General features: G+C 41.8%; 1 protein-coding gene across 1 annotated transcript in view; it reads left to right on the forward strand.

Moving 5' to 3' along the window:
• syne2a (spectrin repeat containing, nuclear envelope 2a) overlaps positions 1-18983 on the forward strand; it is a 67007-nt gene extending 48024 nt beyond the window's left edge. Inside the window, 20 exon segments of the mRNA XM_073492612.1 lie at positions 117-272; positions 3056-3214; positions 4134-4300; positions 8332-8494; positions 8836-9026; positions 9496-9646; positions 9976-10035; positions 10037-10159; positions 10280-10417; positions 10766-10957; positions 12819-13101; positions 13405-13473; positions 14777-14922; positions 15042-15168; positions 15849-16042; positions 16118-16294; positions 16791-16919; positions 17000-17191; positions 17397-17491; positions 17671-18983. Coding sequence (XP_073348713.1) covers positions 117-272; positions 3056-3214; positions 4134-4300; positions 8332-8494; positions 8836-9026; positions 9496-9646; positions 9976-10035; positions 10037-10159; positions 10280-10417; positions 10766-10957; positions 12819-13101; positions 13405-13473; positions 14777-14922; positions 15042-15168; positions 15849-16042; positions 16118-16294; positions 16791-16919; positions 17000-17191; positions 17397-17491; positions 17671-17878 — 3120 coding nt within the window. The 3' untranslated portion in view covers positions 17879-18983.
• The last annotated feature ends 1081 nt before the right edge of the window (positions 18984-20064 follow it).

Genomic DNA, 20064 nt, shown 5'->3' on the forward strand with positions numbered 1-20064 from the left:
CAGCCCTTTAATCTGGACAGTCGGAGCGAGAAAGAGGGACAGCAGCGTGAGCACACGGCTTGTACATGGCTCTCTGAGCTGGTGTTAAAGTGTCTGTGTATGTGTGTGTTATGCAGGAGACGGAGCTCTCTCTGCAGCGTTTGGCCAGTGGATTGAGAGACCTGGCCACCATGAAGACGGACCTGTCCCAGTATGTCGCGGCCGGCGACTCGGCTCTGCTGGAGCAGCAGCTGGAGCAACTCCACGGTCAATGGGAAGAGCTGTGCATGAAGGTGAGATCTGATAGAAAAGAAATGCAGAGGGAGAGAAAGAATAGGGGCCATAAAGTGACCCAGAGGAAGTGAGAGGTTGTAGATGGTGCAGGTGGATAGGACGGATTAAGGGGGAGAGACGGAGAGAAGGAGGGAAAAGTTGCTACCAGCGGTGTCTTGGCTTTGACCAGCAGCAGCAGCACAAAGCCTCTGCACCACTGGGGCTGGACACACACACAGGCACACACACACACACACACACACATACAAACACACACTCATTTGTTTGAGAAAAGAGCCACCATGTGCAGGTTCATGGAGGGAAAATTACAGCATCATGTCTCCTTGTTAATACTTTCCTCTCCCACAGATTAAATTTTGTTTTCTTAACATTTCTTCTGCAAAAGTGCTAAAACTGAAACTTTTTGTTTGGGTTGGACACGTCTGGATTTATCCAAGTCTTTTTTCCTGCTTTTATTCGTCACAAACATAAAGAAAAATATAAAGAAAAGTGTAGCATTCTGCAGTTTATCAACATGTTTTTAAATAGTCACTTGACAGCTTTTCAGGTTGTAATTAGCACCTGACTCAGACTCACTGGGCTATCTGAACAATCACATGAAACTCTCGACAGAACAGGCCATTAATTCTGTAACTGCATTGTTGGTGAAAGCAGCTCTACTGTATGGACACACAGGCTCAAATTCCTACAGTTAAGTCTTTTGGCTTAAACACAAACACACTCTTGTTCCTAAGAAACCAACGGTTATGACATGCTTGGGACATTTTTGTCAGTTATTAGGGGTTACAGGATAATTTGCAGTCGTGCTAATTGGGTCCCCAGTCAGGCCGGCTGCTTCCACCTGCTCCTTTCTTGGCAGGAGCTACTGGGATGCAGCAGATGCAGCAACAGCAGCCAGCAGTTTGACCAATCATGAAGTTTTCCGTTGATATTTGGTGTTCTGTGTGTTGGAGCCTCTTTTATTATATGTACAAACATGCTATCTGCTTATCTTAGCTGCATAATTCTTCCCATGTTTGTCCAAAAATGGAACATTACCTGAAAAGAATATACTTCAGCCATCACAAAATTTCATTTTTTATGATAATTTTTGCTAAATAGTGAAACTGATGGACAAAAATATAAAGTGAGGTTATTTGAGAAAGCACAGACAATTTTAAGCTGTTAAATCACACAAGATTTTTCATCCCTATTAATTCCTGACATGGCCGGGGGGCATGGATCTGAGCCACAACAGTTTCCTCTGCATAGTTAACAGGTTGTAGGTGGGGGAAGCCACTGGAATGGGCCCGATGAGCAGATGGCCTGGCTGGGCTGAAGGGATTCAAGGGACAGGCTCTATTGTTCCAGGGGAAGCACAAAGTCCTCACGGGGTGACGGCAGATCACAATGCACCCTAAATTCTCCAGAGTCCAAAAAGGCCCAGCGGTTGTTAGTTCGTTAAAACCAAAGCACGGCTCATTTAAATCAAATAAATGCCACGGAGCGGTAAAATATAGCTGGTTCAAACATGCCCCGAGGGCTCGCTAAGCCCTTTAACCTCAAAAAGATCATCGGCCCCCTCCTCAGCGATGTAATGGGGGGTTTTCATGGCATTAAGCTGTCATTAGGAAAATGGACCTTGTTAATTTTATTAACCAACCAGAGTCCCTTTAGGGATTTCTCTCAATTCAGTTGATGACTGACTCTGATACAGATTAAATGCTTCAGTGTAATAAAACACTTAATATTCAGTTCATTTTTATGTAATCTGTTGTATTGAACAGTACTCTTTCACATTACAGATTTTGAAAGACTTCTCTTCAGTTTTTATCAGGTTATGTTTCCCTATGAACTAAGCTCAGATCTACAAAATGCACTGTTGTGTAGGAGAATTAGGTCAGATTTTTCCTGGAACATACCAGGAAGTAACATAACCAATAACCCTGTTTCAGACTGGATTGACATTTGTCAAAATCCAAGTGACAGGCCCAGCACAGTTAAGATCTGTTTCTGTGTAGTTGTTCCCAGAAAGTCTATTTTAAATTTGGCAAAGGAAGTAGCTAATCTTGTAACTGAGACACATTTGTTTTACTGGTGTAAATGTTGTCGGTCTAATGGTTTGTTTAAAAGCCATAAATCATGTTTAGAGCTTTGTGTGGATAAGGCTCCAAAGTCACTGGTTCGTCAAAAACGGTCATCTGGTTTATGGCTTGAACTAACGGTTATTTGAATTATGGATTAATCTGCAGATTATTTTCACGATTAATCGATTGTTTGTTTAATCTATAAAATGTCAAAACATTTTGAAAAAATGCTCATTACAGTTTCCCCAAAGCCCAGAGTCACATCTTCAAATTGCATCTTTCCAACCAACGGTCAAAAATTTACTATCATGAGTGACAAAGAAAAGCAGCAAATCCTTAAATTTAAGCAGCAAGAACCAGAAAATGTTGAAATGATTAACATTTATCAAAATAGTTGCAACTAATCATTGCAGCTCTAATCTCGTTACCCTTAACTAACAATGATAGTGGCATCAAATGTTGCTGCAAATATCAAATAAATGCTTCTGTAATACCGAAATGCTGTCAGTCATTCTAACTGCAGCTTAGCCTGAACCACAGGTGTCCTACAAGCACAATACAGTCTTGAAATTGCACCAGGCAGTTTTCACCTGTCTGCACAATGTGAAATCATAAATTGGTGATTACCGGCCCACTGATACTTTCTTTGACATCATAAAGCGTGCAATAGTGTGCAAAGCTACTAAATGCCACTTTTATCACTTTGACTCTTCCAGGTGTCCGTGCGCAGGCAAGAAATCGCAGACCGCCTCAACGCCTGGACCATCTTCAACGACAAGAACAAAGAGTTCTGTGATTGGCTGACTCAGATGGAGAACAAGGTGTGCCACAGCGGAGATCTGAGCATCGAGGAAATGGTGGAGAAACTAAAGAAGGTACAAACTATGAGGAATATTAATATCTTCCTTATACAACTGTCCACACAATACTACACCAGGACATGGACAGGCTATTTTTTATTTATTATTATTTTTAATTATTTGGGTGAAATTGGAGTTTCCTAACCTAAAATCTAACTTAATTAGAGCTTGTTTTGCTCCCGTATGTACATTATGAAACATTAATGTAGGTTCTTCTTGCTCTATATTCCCTGAAAATAGCACATTCTCTAATGCCCAAAATCCATGATTAAGGCCATGGACACCACTTGTTTATGTTAAAATCCATACATGAGCAACATGCAGTACAGTATGTTGTTTATAACAGATGGTGGCCTGGAATGAAATGCCTGCATGTCCTTTTGTTTCGAACACAACAGTTGTCCTTTCAGTGACTGAAAGCCTTTTGTAGCTTCCTGTTACATCATGAAGCATGCTCATTTAGTCAAAGAGATAATAATTGGTTTGAACGTTGCTGGATTGTTGTTTTGAGCTATTAGATGAGAAAATTAGAGGGAATGTGATCAACCCTTTTAAACTATTTGGATGGTGATAGCCGACTGCTCCGGGGCATGGACACAGGTGTTTCGCATGTGGAATGAATGGGACACTGAAACTTTGAAGCATCCCGCTTTATTTCAAACTGAACTGAACCCTCACTTAAATCTTTAACAAAAACGATTATATCAAGATGGAGATGTTTACCTCTCAACATTATATATATTCTGTAAATACAAAATATTCTGATGATTATTATGTGGTAGAAAGTCATAATTATGAGATAGAAAGTTGAAATCATGAGATAATGGATTTCTTTTATCACATAATTTTGACTTTGAGAGATACAAAGTCATTATTATTATTGCTTTATTATTTATATAATAAAGCATCATGGTATCATGTCATGTTTCCATAGGACTGTATGGAGGAAATCAACTTGTTCAGTGAGAATAAGAGCCACCTGAAGCAGCTAGGTGAGCAGCTGCTGTTAGCCAGTGATGAAGCCAAGCATGCCCAGGTCCACGGCTCACTGCTGGAGGTCAACCAGCGCTGGCACAACCTCTTCCACCACATCGAAGCCAGGTGAGAGAGCAGCCACAGCTGTTTAGGTTCAATTTACTATGTATTTGTATAAAGTAAGCCCTTTGAAGAAGACCCGAAAGGACAGAACAGATTTGGACTTTCCACTTTCCAAAAGGAAAAGGGTTGTTAGATTAAAAATCAAGCTGTGTGTAGGCGTGTGTTAATGGTTTTTCAGTTTTGTCGCGTAACACACTAAATGTCATCCTCTTATTAGCCTTCTCAGCGAGCACCTTTCACAGCAAAGCCACTCTACATTTAAAGAGCATCATTAAGGACTGAATGGGTTTGAACTGGGAGCCTGTAATTAAACAATGGCTCTAATGTGAATCCATCCACCTGCTGTTGTGCTAGTCGTGCTCTGCAGCTGTCAGGAATATGTCCTCTAATGTACAGACTGTAGGTTAAGCCCCTGTGATATTAAACTGTTACTGCCCCCGACACCCCCTCCTCCTCAGACAGATGGAGAGTCCTGTAGAAGAGCAGGAGATACAGACTCCTAGACCTGCACACTCCGCCGACCCCACCCGATACCACCACCATGAAAAAAAAGCTGTGCTTAAGTCTCAGACAGTACCATATGTCCCCTTGTCCACACTGACTCCCCCAGCCCTGTTCTAGTGTGTCAGAGTGGGAAAACATGTGGGAGGGCGGGTGGGTTAATGTGGGGAGGGGCTGGGTCTGTCGGCATGCATTAATTCTCAAAGTGAGGTCCCCTCAAAGATTCAGGGGGCTTGATCCCGGGCAGGCAAGATGTGGTCACTCTGGGCTATAGATAATAGGTTCAGTACATGTTGAAATGATGAAAACTAAAAAAAGAAAAACTATTCTTTTAGTTTATCGGCTAGGATAATTAATAGTTTGACACAATGCAATAAATGAGTAGGCTTAACATAAAAAGTGTATTCTATAATGGATGTAGCCAGCCCGGTTACTAGTCAAAGCACATAAAAGTAAAATAATGGAATTAAAAGTACATGTACAGTAAAGAGCTGCATCAGTACAGCAACAGGAGTAAATGTCAGTTGGAGTTTATAGTCTCTGAGTAACTTTGAGGCCTCCTGTGGTCAGCTGTACTTTGTTAAATTCATCCTCCGACCATACATCCTCACTTATCCTCCGGCCCTTTTCTGCTCCGTTTTCTCCACCCATTCTACTCTTGTCCTTTTCCTCATCAGGGACCCCTGCCCGGGTTTTGTGTCTTTGTTGGGCCTCCGCATGAAGCTGCTGGTCTTTGTTAGGCTGTCAGAGGTAGAGAGGCAGTGAAAGAGAGAGAGAGACAATTTAGTTGACTAGGATGGTTGTTTCTGCAGAGGGGGAAGAGCATTTTCTGGACAGAATTTACACTCACTCTATTATGTCTTCATTACACGGACATAAACATGAGGCCACATAAACTACACACACAAACGTCCACTGACTATACACTGTACATTACTCCTGAACTTTGACAAGGTTTTGGAATCAGTTAGATTTTCTTACTGGTGTTAATCTAGCACCTGAGGTTTGGAACAAATACTAGCAATAACACATCTTTCAATTCATTATTTTGTTTTGTTTTGTTCTTTAAATTCCCTCGGTGCATGATTTTTTTAATGTTTTCGTAACACAAACTGCTGTGTAAAAACCCTATATGTAAAAAAAAAAAAAAAATGTAAAAAAGAAATTGTGTTGTATAATGACAAATTGATCTTGAATCTGAATATTTAAATATCTGATCAAGATGAATGATTTGTATTTGATTCCAATTACCAACATAGTATTTGATAATACTTTTGGTCAATACATCTACTTCTCTTTAGGACTTAATATTGTTTTATGGATAGTGGCAATGTGATACCAGAGTTTCAATGTTCAAAGTGTATTTGTCATTTTACAACACAGGGTTATACAACAAAATGCAAGTTGCAGTCCCTTTAGGCAAGAAACAAGAACAAGAAAAACTATTATTTCAGTAGAAAGAGCAAATCATTACTTTTTCTGATACCTTATTAGAAGAAATAAATGTGTCACTCTACAAAACCTTTTTAGCAGTGATAGTAGCATCACATCTCCAACAAGGCTGGTTTGTCACATACTGTGGTTTATGACCAAATTCCTGCAGTAAGTAATCAAGTTCCCATTCCCTAACCTCAGCTGCACATCATCAGCTCATTAGCAAACTAAGATTGTGAATCTGGTAAATATTACCTGCAAAGCATCAGCATGCTAAGTTTCACTGTAGGTATGTTAGCATACCAGCGTTTGCATTTTGCGCAAATCACCACTCTGCTTAAAGCTGCTGTAAGCGTTGTCGTCATTTTACCTAACTTTCCTGCTAACTTTTACTGCGTGAGCAGGAGGGGGAGAGACGAGGGTTACTAACCAAACATTGTGATTACTGTTGGAATATAGAGCTCATTTTAATAAGAAAATAACATTTACAGCAACTTTAAGTACAGCCTCAGATCCATTAGCGTGGCTGTAGATTCATGCTCTTGTTCATTCAACAAAAGAAGCGAAAACTTTAAAGCTTAAAAAAGATAAGAAAACATAATTTTTTCAAAGATGGTACATGAACTTAAACTTCATTGCAATTCTGCTCCTAAATCTAAACTAACCACTTGAAGAAGAAAGAACCATTCAAAATAACAACAGCTCAAACCGGATCGGAAAAGATCTTAAAGGGCTCTCACACATTCACACACTCTACTTATCCAAAGTCTTCCCAATGTCCGGCATCTGTTGGGACCCTTTCATGCATTCTTCAGCCTGCCACTTACACTCACAGCTGTTTTTAGTGCTTATTATTTTGGTGGAGAGTGTCTCCCTCTCGGCCCCCGACAGGCCCTGCTGGACCTCGGCAGGAGAGGAAGGATCAAATGGGGAAATTAACTCAAACTCCTAAACGGGGCACACTTCAGGCTTTTAATTCAGCCGCAGAAGAGAGCTCGTATTGTCCCAAGCGTTGCTATGACTCCAGTCAGTGTGGCGTGTGGCGCGCTGCGTGTGTGTGTGTGTGTGTGTGTGTGTGTGTGTGTGTGTGTGTGTGTGTGTGTGTGTGTGTGTGTGTGTGTGTGTGTGTGTGTGTGTGTGTGTGTGTGTGTGTGTGTGTGTGTGTGTGTGTGTGTGTTCACTCACGAGGGGGGTCAGTTGCCATGGTGACTGGAAGTTTTAGTATAAGATACCTGAGAATGTTGTAGGTTAGTGAATAGCTAAGCTGTTTATTCTGTTCTCTTTGAGTTCCCTTTGACTTTCTTTCTGTTCTTCAGTCTTCCTTTTTTCTGTCTGTTTCCTTCTTTTCCCTCTTTTTTGTCTTTTTTTCTGTCTTCATACATTTTTCTTCATCTTTCACTCTCTTTCCCTCTTTCTTTCTCTTGCTGTCTTCCTTTGTCTTTTTCCTTTTTTGTTTTTCTTCCTATTTTGTTTTTGCTGTTTTATTTTTTGTCTTTCTAACTTTTTCTTACTTTTGATCATTCTTTCTGCAATTCTTGTCTTTCTTTGTGATTCATTTATTTTGTTCAAACATATGTATTTGTAAGAGAGGATGTACAAGAAGAAATGCTTTGTTACAGGATTTTTTTGTTTTTTTTTTGTTTTTCTCTTTCAATTTCCCAAATTCACATTTGTTGGTTGAAACGGGAAGCAAATGGTGGTCTCAAACAACAGTGAGCCAAGAAACATACGTATGAAACATGAGAACATATGAAAAGTTATGTCCAAAATGACTACTTGAACACAACCCACAACTGTTGAAAGTGAATTGAAAGTAGACATTATTTCATCTTAAATGGTCACAAACCGAAAAGGGTTGAGAACCACTTGGTTAGATATTAATCCGTGTAACAAAAAGAAAAATACATATGTTGCACACAGTCACAATTGCTTATTTAAATATGGATTGCTAAATATGAAATATGGATCCTACAAGTTATTAAACTGTGTGTGTGTGTGTGTGTGTGTGTGTGTGTGTGTGTGTGTGTGTGTGTGTGTGTGTGTGTGTGTGTGTGTGTGTGTGTGTGTGTGTGTGTGTGTGTGTGTGTGTGTGTGTGTAGGGTGAAGAAGCTGAAGGAGACTCTGGTGACGGTGCAGCAGCTGGATAAGAACATGAGTAACCTCCGCTCGTGGCTTTGTCGCATGGAGGCCGAGCTGTCCAGACCCATAACCTACAGCGTCTGTCACCACCAGGAGATCCAGAGGAGGCTGGCTGAGCAGCAGGTAGCCCAAAACACACACAACCAATGTCTTCCTTGTTTTTGTCTTCGTTTTTTGTTTCCTTGTTCTTCCCTCTTCTTTTCTATTTTGTGACATTGTTCTAGTTGTGTTGTGTCTTTGTCTTCACCGTATTGTGTTGTTTTAATTTCATAATTTAGTTTTTCTGGTTCACCATCACTCCCTCTCACTCTTTGTCTCTTTATGATTAATAATTCATATCTGTCCTTTGTTTAATTTTGGGAGTGGTGGTGGGAGCCGCTGTCCTGTGCATCAGTGGGCTGATGTTTTAACACATGGTTTCACTGGCATGGACTGATGCGATGTCTGTGTTCGTGTGCGTCCAGGAGCTGCAGAGGGACATCGAGCAGCACACGGAGGGCGTAGCGTCAGTGCTCAGTCTGTGCGATGTTTTGCTGCGGGACGAAGATGCTGCTGGTGGCACTGAGGCGGAGAGCGATTCCCTGCAGGAGACCAGCCACAGCCTGGACCAGCGCTGGAGGACCATCTGTGCCATGGCTCTGGACAGGAGGCTCAGGTAGGAACTAAAAACACACACGTACTGTACAAATAAATCAGTCAGATCAATGCGTACCAAAATCAGTCATGCATCCCAGTTTTGAAGGTGTTACTCAATTGGACAACTTAACATTGTTGGGTTCTTTGTCTAATACTATTGGAACTGGTATAACACCCATAAACATATTCTGAAGTTTGCAATAGGCTACAGTATACAGTATATAAACAATACTTCATTTACATCCAATAAACTGTATCCCTCTGCAGTCAATCATGTTCCATTTAGTTAATTTCTAGTCAAATCAATCATTTAAATGGAAATAGAACATTTTGATTAGGAACTTATTTTTACTTTACATTTTAAAAACTCAATAATTAAGTTCCAGGCAAGGTTTACATCTGGAAGAAAAAGCCCCGTATATTGATCAGAAAAGCCATAGAACAGCCTCCACAGCAGACTGTAACTCCAGCATGATGTTTCCTTGTAGGATCGAGGAGACGTGGAGACTCTGGTGCAAGTTCCTCGATGACTACTCGCGGTTTGAAGATTGGCTCAAGATGGCCGAGCGCACCGCTGCCAACCCGAACTCTGCAGACGTCCTTTATACCGTCGCCAAGGAGGAGCTCAAGAAGTTCGAGGTCAGTTGTGTGAATAGGAGGTCTGCAGACTGAACTGCCTTGATGGCGCTGCGTTCTGTTTGCTTGTTTGGTTATAGGCTGTACCCTATTCCAATTTTCTGTTAACAGCAAAAAATTTAAGATACATCAGTGTAAACCAAGCTGAGTTTATTTGACATTACGGCCAAAACAATTATTTTCAATTTGAAGTAATCTGCTGATTATTTTATCACAGTTGTATTTGATGTTATGAGAAGGATGTTGTGGAATAAACGCGCCATCTGTCCACAAAGACTAGCTACAATATTTAGAGACATAATCATCTCTTATGTTTTTTTTGCTCTTTTTAGGGTTTCCAAAGGCAGGTCCACGAGCGGCTGACCCAGCTGGAACTTGTCAACAACCAGTACCCGCCGCCTTGCCAGGGAGAACCGCACTGACCGAGCCAGCCAGCTCAAAGCCATGGTCCACGAAGGCAACCGGCGCTGGGACACCCTGCACCGCAGAGTGGCCGCCATCCTCCGCAGACTCAAGGTACAGGACAGGACAGAGAGCGGCACACAGCACTGCTTTTTAGAATACATCTTGCCTGCTATCTAATAAATATATGTAGAGATATTTACTTGTCATCTCTTTCCTCCATCTCTCCGTCAGTATTTCACCACCCAGAGGGAGGACTTTGAGGGCACCAGGGAGAGCATGCTGGTGTGGCTGACCGAGCTGGACCTGCAGCTCACCAACGTCGAACACTTTTCAGAGAGCGACGTCCATCACAAGATACAGCAGCTCAATGTGAGGACACACTGAATGCACAGACACTCACACACACACACAGACACAGCTGACTGTTGTATGGCGACAGCACAGGGAGCAAACTGCTCTCCTCAGTTTAATTTTCTGAACAAAGTGCCTCCTTTTAAGCCTCTGTGTCTTTTTTTATCATGACTAAAAGTTCACTTTGTGCTCAAATTTTTCAGCTTTTAGAGAAACTGCGTGTTAACATGGTTGAAAACTGCAGCCAGAGCCTTAACAGTGGCTAATTTTTAGGACGGTTTCTGATATGGTTCATTCACCATGGACACTGTCCTTTTGGTAGTCAACATTCATACGTTTTCCTGACTGAGTCTTTTGTTCCCGCAGAGTTTCCAGAAGGAGATCACCCTGAACACAGAGCGCATTGATGGACTGATAGTGTTTGGAGAGGGTCTGATCCAGAAGAGCTCACCGCAGGACGCAGCTCTGATCGAGGACGAGCTGGAGGAGCTGCACTCGTACTGCCAGGAGGTCTTCAGCAGACTGGTCCGCTTCCACCAGCGCCTCAGCCAGCCTCCGGTGAGCCGGAGCACACGCATACACTACAACCATTCTTCCTTTTATAACTTGATTTAAACATTTACGACAAATTTCACAGACTTTATTACATTTATACAAGTTATCGGTTGGATCCTATCTTTGCCAATCTACTGACATGCAGACGTTTAAGCCTAAACTGAATTCAATTTCTGATGTTAACTTCATAATAACTTTAGTTTGCGCTGTAATCCAAAATTAGCCCTTCTAGATGAGGATGAGTGGTTTTCAGTGTCCCACAGTGAGGACATTTCAACGTCAATATCCAAGGAAAAAAAGTAGAATAAAAACTTAAAACAAAAAAACAGGTTGTTAAGGCTAAGGTTACTTTATTGGTCTCCACCAGGGAGAAATTTGTCTCGGAGATAGGGAAGAAGTTGCAGCACAAAAATAACATACAATAAAAACAACATGCAGTACAAACGTACATCAGGTTAAAAGACAGTGGTGGAATAGACACAGACTAACACTAGACGATCCTACACATATACTGCCATAAATATACATCCACACAAGCATTCACATAAGCATTCGCATCACATCACCTCACATCACCCTCACCATAACACCATGTCAACCTACCAAAACATTCATTCCGTCATAAATATAGGTTCAGTCACACATCCCAGCACTCTATCACAGCATTCATTCATTGATCCATTCACTCGCATACATCCATACACTAGCTGGAGTCATGAATGTACATTCATTTCCATATACACATATGTTCATATACATATACAGAACCATCACATTCATTTCTGGCTGTTCAGAAGCTTGGTTGACACAGGAACAAAGGAATGTTTGTATCAATTGTGCCTGCACAAGGGAAGCCTATATCTCTTCCCAGAATTCAGAAGAGCATATTCACAGTTCAACACGTGAGCACTGTCTGATATAATGGCATTTGCCTGTCTGATAGTCGCCTGCTCAAAAAGGTCCTGTGGATTAAGGCGGGGTATTATTCCCATAATCTTGCCCGCAGTTCTCACTAGGCTTGAGATCTTCTTGTAAAGATGGTGAAATGATGCTCACCAATAAAAGTGAGTTTTTAAAGATTTTGCTAGCGTGGAGCCACAATTGTTAAAGTGAGCAGTGCTTACATGCACATCCGGTGGTAAATGTAGCAAAGTCACATTTCACAAATGACTTTGCTACGTGAATTTGTCAGCCCTTAACAGGGATCCTGATTTCGTTTTTTATGACATTGCCATGTTCGTGTTCATAACTGATGTTGTTCCAGCCACAACCATCATTGCAACTGAACAGTCATCTTGTTGTGATGTGATAACAATGCGTCTTGTGTTGGTGTTGTTCCCGCAACATCATAATAATGTTGCTTCAAAACCATCATTTCTAATTACAGAAATATGACAAAGTCTGCATCTTGAGTAAGCCATTGTCAAGACCGGGTTTTTTTTTATTCTACTGTTCATTTATCATGTTTACATTAAGTTAACTGTTTATTTTACGTCTTTTCTGTTTTTGCTTCAGTTGTTGCCGTTTGGTTAGTATTTAGCCAACAAACATACTTGATTAGGTTTAGAAAAACATGGGTTAGATTGGAATATGTCCCTCTTCCAATTTGTTTTCCCCGAGTCGTAAAGCTGTGACAATACAGAAACGTGATTGATCAGTTTCCATGGTGGTGCTGAAGCTGTGTCACTAATAGGAGTCTTGACATGAAAAGCCTAAAAAATTATCAGCAAAATCTCTTTAAGGGCCAGTGCAAAGATTCAAGAATGGTATTGATGTGACCCGTTTGTTAAAAGTCCTTGCATCAGTATTTTGGATCGAGGAGAACAGGACTTCGTCTTGCTGATTACTTGTTATTTCTTCCTAGATGATCAAAGAAGAGCCGGAGCTTTCTGGCACCACCTTTTCCTTGGAGTCCAGCTTGGAGCTGATATGCAGACCATGGCTGGGGCGGAGCCAAGGAAGCCTTCCGGCCACACCCACCCACCTGCTGACCACGCCGCTGGAGCAATCAGGCCGGGAGACACCGGACTCCCTGCCGCTGGAGTGGGACCACACTGTGGACGTGGGAGGGTCATCATCACATGAGGATGATGAAGAGGAAGAGGAGGAAGATGAGGAGGAGAGGACCTACTTCAGTGCACTGTCAGGTAGATTCACATCATCGCCTAGATTCATTCTTCAGTAATTTTTGTGTTTTTTATTGAAATAAAGGTTTTAAACGTCACAAGGTCATAAAAGCGAAGTCCCTTAAAATGTTCTTGGCTTTCTGGAAAAGGTTTTCTGCAGTTGTGCTGGGATTCACACCAAAATGAAAGTGATAAACATGTAATTTAATGAGATTTAGCAAACAGTATGTAGAAGCTTAGAAAAAGGACAACACATAACATCCATTTCACACACACAGTCATAGCCATCCATACACCTCTGGTCTGACCCGTCTCTCCTCACAGAGGTGGAGTTGTCTGAGTTCCAGGAGGAATTTGTCGAAGCCCCGGAGGCCCTACGAGCCTCCTCACTGGGTAGGCAGAAGAACATCTTTACCCTAATAAATTCACTCACAGCTCAGTCTCCAATGGCTCATGCATCACTTGCTGCTGCTGCTCTGACTCTTCCTGTATGTGTGATGTGGAAAATCTACTAAGGCCAAAGCAAACACTTTCTGCTTTTTCTTCGTTTTCCCACACACTGTGGTCTGAATGTTGGAAAAGCACACAACTGGCTCATGGGTAGGATGTCATAAAGGACAAATATCTCCAAGAACGGGTCCAATTTTTTCAATTTCATGTTGTTAGATGGGTTTTTTTTAAATGGCACTTTACTTAGGAAAAAGACTCCCACACACTGTCCACTTCACATGCAATTAAGTTTATTGACAACAACGTTTCAGTACTTATACCTCGATGACCTGATGAAGGTCTAAGTACCGAAACGTTGTTGTCAATAAACTTAACTGCAAGTGAAGTGGACAGTGTGCGGGAGCCTTTTTCCTGATTTTGTCGGCCTTCGGTCTTCTCCTACGCACATGTCGATCTTAAGGTGTGCAAAAGCTGCACTCTGTAAAGGGCACTTTACTTAAAATACTGGTCTAATTTTTGATAAAAACTTGTCACTAATTCAACTTAAATTAAACGTAATTGGATACACTGTAGATCATTTTGATTTATTTTTCCACATGTACAGAATTGTGCATGTTTTTGTTACCCGTGTCTTTCTCCACCGAACCTCCTGTTTTTTCTCCTGTCCAATCTGTTCCGCTATGTTAAAGGTAGGGACAACAAAAACCAAACTTTTTGTGATTTTAACTGAGGAATCGTAACATAGCATCATTAAAAGTTGCTGCCTTCATTGTTTAATAATGTTGTGAACTGGTTTAGAAGTTTACAGCTGCCTCTGTCTGGGTGTTGGTGCAGTAATCTTTCTTTCCAGCTGCAAATGAAAATTGGTGTTAATTACCACACAGATCACAAACTCTACAATTTCCTGGGGCGAGGCTGTTTGCGCTTGGGAGGTTTCTTTACTCTGCTTTATTTTTGCCCAGTTTTGGCTGGTATTCAGTATCGTAAAATTTTACAGCTTGTTATCGTCTCAATGTCCTTGTTTTCCTTGAGGATATAATTGTATTTATAATAGTAAATTTGTACCACATGGCATCAGTTGGTGAGTCATAATTTCATTAGACAGATATAATAAAGCAGAAATTGGCAAAACTGAAAAAAGTCCCTCCAGTGAACCTTCACAACCAGAGGTTTCTAAGAGGAGAGCATGGTTATTGATACAGTAAACCCAAATTATTATTAATATACCTGTGGTTTTGTGTTTCAGCTTCCAGCAGGTCTTTGGCCGTACATGAGTCTCCAAGATGGCGATCACAGGCAGACGCAGAAACACAGTCTCTCCAGCTGGACTCAGAGGGCCACCCCGAGGCTCCACCCACCCTCACCAGCACCCCTCTGAAACAGGAACGCTATGTACGTTTAAAATAATTAAAAAGTTAATACCAGTGATGTCTAAACAGAAACAAAATCAGAGCTGCTGTTTCATACAGACCTGTGTGCAGCTACTAACAGTGTGTCTGTTGTACCTCCAGTTGCGTCTCATGTCTCAGTGCAGCGGCAGCATCGAGGACATTAAAAGAGTCTCGCTGATCCTGGATGATGAGGAGCAGCCGGAGGAGCTCGGCCTGACGGGACTCACTGCGTCGGACAAACAGTCTGGTGAGAAACCCTCATGGCTTTATGTTCACGGTGATGGAAAGCATAACTCCAATTTGAAGATGACAGAAAAGTGCAGATCTTAATCTGGCTAAAAGAATCAAATCCAGTGGATGTCTGAAGTTGGTAATTAATATTTTTTACAAATGATGCCATGAAGTAGTGATATTAATCTGTAAGCATTTGCTCAGGCTGCAGATCATGTGGATAAAAAGACAAAAACGAGCACCTGAGGCCAGTCGGTAAACATGTTTTTAACCACAACACAGAAAGCAAGGCAACAGAAACACTAAAGATGTTTTCTTTTGAGTTTCCTAGACTGCCTGCTGTTTATTTCTGCAGGTTGAGCTGGGATAGGGCCCGTGTCCACATAGCATTTTTTTCAGGCAGAAAAGCGCAGGAGCGCTAAGATGAAGCTTCGGAGTGGCCAAACAAAAAAGGCGGAGCGCTCGCAAAAAAGACGCACCTTTTCTCTGGGCGGCCGCCTGCTGCCACACACGCTCGCTCCTCATTGGGAACAATTCAACAGAGATGCTGGCGCTCAGAAAAAAATGCTATGTGCACACCAGCCCTTATATCTGCATCCACAGGACACATGACTCAAACTTATCATCAGTGTGCATCTAACAGCTCTTGTGACATAAAATACAAACTAAATCCACCATCAAATGTGGCTCTTTCAGCTGTGATTGAACGCTGGGAGCTGCTCCAGGCTCAGTCCAGGAGCGACCTGCACGCCAGCCCTCAGGAGCTCACGTCGGACCTCGACGACATCACTTCCTGGTTAGAAAACGTGATGCCGGCGCTCGAGAACCTCCAGCAGTCTGACCCATCAGCTAGTATTGAGGACATGGCAGCCAAAGCCAAAGAACTAAAGGTAACGTTAAAATACAACAGATCTGATGAAAAGTATTCAGTGTTTGTGTTTGTATTCATGGATCTTCTCTTGCAGGAGATGCAGAAGATGTTTACTCGCTACAAGTCCATCATGCTGTCTGTGAACCTGCGAGCTAAGGAAGCTCCAGAAATACAGGACAGACTGGCGGCTATGAACCGAGACTGGAGCCGAGCGTGTACAGGCCTCCAGCAGTGGGACGCCAGTCTGAGGAAGACGCTGCTGCGCTGCCAGGTGAGTCATAGTGCCAAGTAGTCATAGGAGACTATTAAAAAATGCAGCCTCAAGTCTTGTGGTGTTTTGAATCAGAGAATGATATTTTCAAGTTGAAACTCTTTTACTCTTACCATGCCATCACTGTCGTTCTGTGTGTTTTCTAATGAAGTACAACAGAGGGTGGATTGTTTTTGTTAGTGGCTTCTGTGCTTGTCAGCTGCCTGATTGGTACTGGCCATGTGCAACCCTCAACAGAGATAAGAAGCGAGATGTAACAGTGTGTCTAATTGAGACTGTTCCCCGTTATCCTGGTGGATTCGTGATGACGAACGTGACACACAAGGGGGGAAAAAAGGGCAAACTCGTCTCCTGGCAATGTCAAAAAGTCAAACGTCTATTTAGTTGCGCTTAAACATGCTAATTTTGGTGTAAAGTGGTAGTAAAGCAGAGTCAAAATTCTGCCAGTTCTGTTTGGCATCAGTACCGTAAGAACTAATCTCTACCCTCCATACAGGAGTTCCATGAAACCCTGCACTCCCTGCTGCTGTGGCTGGCCCACGCAGAGAGCAGACGCTTTGCAGTAGACATCCATCACCCAGACACACCTGTCAGAGCCCTCCAACAACACAGCGACACACTCACAGTAAGCAGAATGAATCCCGCATTGTCGAGTATTCACTCTCCTGCTGGGATGTACCGACTCTAAATGTTTGTGTTTTGCAGAGTCTGCAGGAGGAGCTGCAGGGCAGGCAGACTCAGCAGGCCTCCCTCCAGGCTCTGTGGTCTCAGCTCCAGCCCGAGGAGGAGGCCGAGGAGAGCGAAGAGGCCCAGGAGAAACTCCACGTGACGGGAAGCAAACTGAAACTGCTGCTGCAAGAGGTGGAGCAGGACCTCAGCAGCCTGCAACAACGTCTGGTAAGACTGCAGAGGGAATTATGTGCTTTTCTTTCTTTCATGTATGAAACAGAGTGATTATTTTTTGGAGAAAAAAATGAAAAAACAATTTTCGCTAGTCAACACAGGAGGGAAAATAATTTAGATTTCATTTTAGAAAGCTCAGGGCCTCCGTGAGGTTCCGTATGCAAAAATAAGAGTTTTTTCTCTTTTGTCTTTAATTCAGGGTGGTGAATCTGCATCAGCCGTCCAAGACCAAGGCGCTACTGCAGAAACTTCTCAGGAAGCCACAAATTCAAAGAAAGGCTCCTCTACTCAAAGGTACACAGAAAGACATCAATACTGTATAAATACATTACAATTTGTTGTTTTAAATTGTGATTTGTAGATGAATAGTTGTATTTATTGCTTACAGAAGAGTGCACTTACCTTAACGACTGACGCCTTTATTACGTAACAGCATGTGAATTCAATGTCCATGTGTCTTTTGTGACATGCAGAGAAAAGAGGGACTCGTCGCCGCCTCGCTCCTTCTTCTACCGGGTCCTTCGCGCCGCCTTCCCCCTCCACCTCCTCTTTCTGTTCCTCCTGCTCCTGCCCTGTCTGATCCCCCTGTCAGAGAGCGAGCCCGGCTGCACCGGAACCAACAACTTCGCCCGGTCCTTCTACCCCATGTTACGCTACACCAACGGTCCACCACCCACCTGATAGAGACGTACTTGGAAAAAGACGAAGGGCATTTTTCGGGGAACGCGCTGAGAAACACAAGCCACCTTTTTATCACTGAAACACGTGACAAACCTGTCTAAAACTAAAAATGTATTTTACCGAAAGAAGCGATCGTCTTCTAAAAGAAAGTCCAAAGTGCTGAAATTTTGTCTATTTATAAGTGTCTATTTTAAAAGATTTGATCTTTGAACAGATTATATTTATTCCGTGAACAAAACCACCCATTTTAAATCAGGAGAAACGCCACACACGAAGAATAAATTCAGATATCTTGAGTTTGATAAGGCAAAGATCGTGACGCCGTCCAAGAAATCCATCAGTGCAGCCTCTTCGAGATCTCATCTACAGTACATGGCGTCTTGTAGTGGCAGCAAAGGTGCTTCAGTAACGGGTGAGATAGTTTCGGTATCCTTCAGCTGCTGTAGAAGCCAGCGAACAAATTTTACAGTGAGTTCATCAGGTAATAACTGAGAGGTGGAGATCAAATAAGATGAGGAAATCACAATATTTCTGTCTTGCTTGAACTTGTTGCTAAAAGCTGAGTTTGATGGTCTAAACCATCCAGACACCTAACAGTGACCATCAGTGGACTTTCACTGAAGTCACTGCTCAGCTTCTATCAGATGTTTTTTATTGAAATGTAAAGATTATCATTGGGATTTACATGTTTATATCCAGATGTCACTCCTGCCACTGACCTTATTTTATGTTATTTCATATAACATTTCATTTTGCGTGACTCGACCCTGAAAACAAACAACGCTTCATCTATTTTTATGTTGGACTGAACTCTAAAAAAGTGTTAATTTTTTATGACAAAAGACACTGGTTAGATTTGAATGTAATCTTTATAAAAAATTATGGCAGTTTTATACACATAATAATATCTGTTTGTTTTTTTAGATGATTTGTCTTGAGCAGATTATGAGCAGACATTTCTTTCCTTCCCACTGCACTGTTGAAACACTGTAGATTTAGCAGAATGACGTGTATGTACAGAATGTAATAATATAATGCGTATTTATAACATCACATGGTGGATTTATGCTCCTAAATTTCTGGTAGTAAACACTGATTTTCTTAACGCTGTTGACTCAAAGCTATTTTTTGTTTGTTTGTTTCTCTGAAAATCAATACACCAAAAACAGAGTTCAGATGCTTTAGGGCTGAAATAACCCTAAAAATAGGATTATTTGTTTATTTGAATCTTTGCAAGGGTCAGAGTGAGAAAATTAATACCACTCATGACTGTACATGACAAAAAGAGCTCGAGTCTGGAGGCAAGCAGGGGGAAACAGCTAGTCTTGCTCTTTCTGCAATGTTTAAAAAAAATGCTACTAGCAGCTTTTAAACTCATTGGTTGATTCATATCTCGCTTGTTTAATCTGAACACAAACAGAAATGTAGAAACAATCTGTGATGCAGCGTTTCGGCACTGATCTCACTGTGACAGGACTCCAGAAAGTCGCTGCAACCAGCTCCTGATTTCAGCCAGAAGCCTCAAACTGGTATCTGACGCTTCTGCGATTGTCCTTTAGGGAGAGTGTCAGGTGAGCCGTCCCCCCGCCCCACAAAATACAAATCTTAACTCAAGTACCACTTACAAGCTTTTAATGGAGCTTTCAACTATCAATGACCACTTAAAGATTTTTTTTTTTACAAATATGATACATTTGAGTGACACTACAGTCTGTTAACTAAAGCTGTGTTTCCATCGGCATATTTTTATAGTTTAAGTTTTTACACTTTTTGCCTTCTACGAGAGTACATGAATGTAAAGGTACACTATGCAACTTTATTACAGGCCTATAAAATAAAAAGAGACGGCGCTCATGAAATGTGGAATAGCAGTTTGCAAGAGCAAACCTGAGCTTTATATATTTTAAAGCCATGTGTTTACATTTGTAACTAACACTAGAGCAAAACAGGCTTGTATTTTGAGTTATGGTGTTGTGAGAAGAAAAACAGCACTGCCCATCTAGATGTCCTACAGTGAAAGAATAAAGGACTATACTCCAAAATTGCACCAATAAAAATTCAATATGGGTTTTAAAAAGCTGCGTTCACAGTCGACCTCTATGGCTGTTGTTCTGATGAAGACGGGCAGAAAATCGTCACATTTAATATTCTGACTCAGGAGAAGAAGCTTTTTCTGCTGTCTTGCA

Source organism: Pagrus major, chromosome 22, assembly GCF_040436345.1.
Source record: "Pagrus major chromosome 22, Pma_NU_1.0".
Classification (NCBI taxonomy): Eukaryota; Metazoa; Chordata; class Actinopteri; order Spariformes; family Sparidae; genus Pagrus; species Pagrus major.